The sequence below is a fragment of the Dipodomys ordii genome, unplaced genomic scaffold (genome assembly GCF_000151885.1).
Source record: "Dipodomys ordii isolate 6190 unplaced genomic scaffold, Dord_2.0 Scaffold113, whole genome shotgun sequence".
In the NCBI taxonomy this organism is placed as follows: Eukaryota; Metazoa; Chordata; class Mammalia; order Rodentia; family Heteromyidae; genus Dipodomys; species Dipodomys ordii.
The window spans coordinates 3,846,409-3,850,990 of record NW_012267329.1 but is presented as its reverse complement, the minus strand read 5'-3'; the positions used below and the strand labels follow the sequence as shown (position 1 = coordinate 3,850,990).

Below are 4,582 nucleotides of genomic sequence, written 5' to 3'. Positions count from 1 at the left end.
GTGCTGTGGCTCAAGTGGTAGAGCACTTACCTTGAGCTGAAGAGCTGAGGGACAGTGCCCAGGCCCAGAGTTCAAGCCCCATGACCGACAAAACAAAAACTGTGATTTCGGGCTGGGAATGTGCTTGCTTAGCATGCATGAAGCCCTGCGTTCAATTCCTCAGTACCACATACACAGAAGAATCCAGAAAATAAGATGAAAAAATTAGTAAATCCATGATTTCCCCAACCCCATTGACAGGGATCAGGAAATACTGGGCAGTTATAAAAGATTATAATACTACTAGCTGCCCTGCTTCTTTCCTTGCAGCAAGACAGAACTGAGGGGTTTACTAACCTTTAATCATGAGCCTGGAATTTCACTCCCTATCTCTATCCCAGGTAAGTTTTCCCAGGTAGGCCTGCCTCCCCACTAATTGATTCTGTTCAGTCTATTTTCTTTTATTATGGCATTGTAATAGTATTTTTCCATTTCACTTCTTTATCCCTATTTCCAGATTCCTGAGCTTTTGTCAGATATATAACAAGCTGGGCAGAATTGGGGGAGTAATGTTTCACAATGGTGCCCAGATACTGTATCTCAGGGATTACTATTCCTGTCTGTGATATGTTTCTTTGCCTTCCTCTTATTAGAGAAGTTCAAAGTGAAAAGATTTCATTAATCTTTGTACCCTCAGTGTTAGACCCTCAAGATTAGGGTCTAATGTATCATTTTAGAGCAGGGAACTTTTAGTGGGCTTGGCATACATGCATCCTCTTCCCTTACCCTGCCTTATTTTTTCACTCTGTCACATCCTTGCCTTCTTCTTAAAACCTGGCAACAAGTGAAGCAGCATAGGAGCCTTAGCTTAGAAGTCAGGTATGAGTTCTGGTCCCTTTTACCACTGACTTAATATATGACTTCAGATGATTCACTTGCTTCTCAATGGTTAAAGGAAAGATTTGTACCAGATGATCTCTCTGGACTCTTTAAGATCATCTTTCATACTAGAGAAATCAATGATTCGGTTAGAAGAGATTCTAATTTCAAGATATTGATTTTCTACACTTCTTGGAAACAGCTGAAAGGAGGTAAGGTCAGATTGCTTTTTATTATACATTTAGCTATGAGAAAGGAAGCAAGTATCTATTGAGAAATAGAAGCTGTGTACTTGACTCAAAAAGCAAATTCTTGGAAGAAGCAGAGAAATAGGCCACAAGTGAGACCTGGCAGTGTTAAAAGGATCTATGATCAAAGGAGTAAAAAACAATGGCTATAACCAGACAAGATCTCTAAGCACAGACTATAGTCTAGAAAGGTCTGAGTGTGAAGGAGCTCCTCGAGCATCTATTGGAGGGAAGGACTTGATCCACAGCAAGTTGCTACTATATTTGGTTCGAACCCAGTCTTCTCAATCTGTCAACCTGGTATGTATGCTCATGTGCAGACATGCTGCAAGCTGTGGTTATGCTTCTGAAGTGCTGAAATGAGAAAGAAACATCAGAAGAAATGATACCAGATTTAGAGGAGTTATGCTGAAGGCATGTAAAACTTTGGTTTTAAGGTTTCTCATTTTCCCACCATTCTGCGTAATATCATTGCTGCCTATTCTAAAGTGTGGACTACACAGTTTTATGGAACAGTAAACTTTGGGAATAGAAAGGGATGGACTTATGTATGATTTAAAGCTGACAACAGGACACAATTCCATATGGTGTCTGAGAATATCCAACTCAGAATAAATGGATTTGATTTCACCTAATTGGGCTACTCACTTGTCTTCATTCAATGAAATTGTCTCCACAAAAGGGATTTCTTCTTTATCTGTTTTCCCCACGGTCAGCCGGTGCTTATCCAAGTTTATGATACACTAAAGAAAAGGAGAAGCATGGTCACTGTCAATGTGCCCAATAACCTTCAGGGGAAAATACATGTAAACAATACTAAAGGGGGCTAGGAATGTGGCTTAGTGGTAAGAGTGCTTAACTAACATACATGAAGCCCTGGGTTCAATTCCTCAGTACCACATAAACAGAAAAAAGCCAGAAGTAGTGCTGTGGCTCAAGTGGTAGAGTGCTAGCCTTGAGCAAAAGAAACTTAAGAGATAGTGCCCAGGCCCTGAGTTCAAACCCCAGGACTGGCAAAAAAAAAATACTAAAGTCTTACTTCCTATTTTTCTCCATGTAAGAAGATCCCAGCCTCAGAGAGGAAAATGCAGTTCATCTTACCTTCAGTGATCGGAGTGTCTGGAGACCAAGAGATAAGTTTTTTTCATTATCCTCTAAATAAAACACAAAACAAAATTAAGATCCAGCCATTTACATGCTGTCTTAGTAGGCAGTCCAATGACCTAGGTTTATCCATCCATTCATCCGTTCAAAAAGTATCTGTTGAACATCTCTTATTAAGTACTTTAAATAGATTATTATAGTTAGGAGTTGGTAGAGATAAAATTCCAACCCAAGTCTTTATTCTAGTGAAAAATTAAAAAAAATTACAATATGAAGAACTCAGAGAAGTCTGGTATAGAATGCATGAAGAGAACATAGGAAGAGAGTGGGAAATTATCAAGGGATTCATGGCAAAGGAATCTTGCTCTTTGCCACTACTTCATGGAAAGCTCTCAGGGGACATTTTCACCTGTACACAAAAATGTTTCTTCTCTTGTTCCATCAATTGTTTTATCTGAGTTCCAATCTTTTTTTTTCTCATTGATTCTTAGCATGTCTTTTTTTCTTCTTAGCACATCTTAAATGTAACTAAGAACCATCTGGTATGGGAAAAATTGGGACAAAGTTTCTAGAACAGAAAAATGAGAACCTGACATTTTTTGAGGAAACTTCATGACAGTTTACATTAGGGGCCATAGTTTCAGTACCCAATTCTACTTACCAACCACAGCTGCTGGGAAGTCCAGGCGGAGGGAGCCCACTGTGATCACCAGGTGCTCAATCTGGCCCACTACTTTGAGATGCCGGGGCAGAGAAAGCTTTTCTCCTTCATGCTTATGAGATTTGACATGTTCCTTGAGCCTGCATCAGGAGAGAAAAAATATCAGAATCTCTTTGGCAAAAGTTTCTGACCCACCACTGGAATTCCTAAGTAATTTCCTGGGATTTTATCAAAACACACAAGAACAACACCAACAAAAAGTGAGAACTAAACAGCCTATATTCATTTCAGCACTTTGTCCTAATGGTTTCAAGGAGATACATACAAAAAATGCTGGGTGCTGGTGGCTCATGCCTGTAATCCTAGCTACTCAGGAGGCTGAGATCTGGGGATCACAGTTCAAAGCCAGCCCGGGCAACAAAGTCCATGAGACACTTACCTCCAATAAACCACCAGAAAACCAAAAGTGGCACTGTGGCTCAAGTGGTAGAGCACTTGCCTTGAGCTGAAGAGCTGAGGGACAGCGCCCAGGCCCAGAGTTCAAGCCTCACGATAAAAAAAAATAAAAAAAAATAAAAAAATGGGACCGCGAGCCACCAGCACTGGCTTTTACTTCCTATTTTTAAAAAAGCTTGTATTCATTACCTGTATTGGTTAATGAGGAGAGTTGACACATTTAGTGAATTCAGTTCTGCATTCAAACAGGCCTACTTTGTGAGACAGTTTAGTTAACATGTTTTTTTTTACCCATCAGTAGGTTAAAAAAAAAAACCCACAAAACAGGACAAATTAATAGTAATTTTAGAAGTTGATTTGTTCAATGTCTAATTTTCTCCTCCTTTCCATCTCATTCTATTCTTATCTGTTTGTCTTAGGCTATACAGTTAGTGAGGGCAAGTATTTATTTGGTAAAGCACTAATATTGATATCAGCACGTAATATTATAGAGAAAGCCCTCCCTAATTTGACTTGCCAGAGGAGGAAGGAAAGCAATAGCAACAAGGTTTCACACAATTATGTAAGCTGATTGGAATAGCTAGTACCAAGCTATTATGGGTTGGTGGATAAGTACTTAATTATGGACTTTCTGTGCCAATACTTCTGCTTTCCTATATTTCCTCTCTTTTGGTGTTACAGCCCATCTAAAAGAAAAATAATTTCAGTTTTACAGATAATTATTAATTCCTCTGGAAACATGGCATGCCTAATTATGCATCAGGACATTTTTAGTCTTTCTGGAACCATCATATTGCATCATAGCTCATCTTTTCACAACACAGAAAAAAGCTCAAAGGTTTTCCCACAAGAGGACTTGAGTCCTAGATTCCTCTTCTACCCTCACCAACTCCCACCCTACACAGCAATCACAAAACCCATATAGCCAACTTCAAAGAGTAACAATAGTGGTACAGGGTGAGGAAAGGGTAGACACAGAAGGAACAGATCAGGTGTTAGGGTCACTGATTATATAAATAAATCACTGTATAACCTATGTATATGGATGTCTTGACAGCAGCTCAAAATGGGCCACTATGTCTATCTTGATGATTATTTCTCTCTAGAGAATTGTGCTGCAAAATGATTTATTTTACTTTGGACTAGAAATATGGAAAATGCTATTGGGTTGATCCTACTGATTCTGGGCTAGATTTCAAGGCCCATCTAGTAGTTTCCATGAAGAAAAGAATAATAGAAAGTAAAAGTAGATACT

At 39.1% G+C, this 4,582-nt stretch overlaps 1 protein-coding gene across 1 annotated transcript in view; it reads right to left on the bottom strand.

Moving 5' to 3' along the window:
* Positions 1-1,072: 1,072 nt before the first annotated feature.
* Nrip3 (nuclear receptor interacting protein 3) overlaps positions 1,073-4,582 on the bottom strand; it is a 26,783-nt gene continuing 23,273 nt past the window's right edge. The window contains exons 4-7 of the mRNA XM_013028667.1: positions 2,872-3,011; positions 2,208-2,260; positions 1,755-1,849; positions 1,073-1,460 (exon numbers count right to left, since the gene is read on the bottom strand). Coding sequence (XP_012884121.1) covers positions 1,445-1,460; positions 1,755-1,849; positions 2,208-2,260; positions 2,872-3,011 — 304 coding nt within the window. The 3' untranslated portion in view covers positions 1,073-1,444. The remainder of the gene's footprint in view (positions 1,461-1,754; positions 1,850-2,207; positions 2,261-2,871; positions 3,012-4,582) is intronic.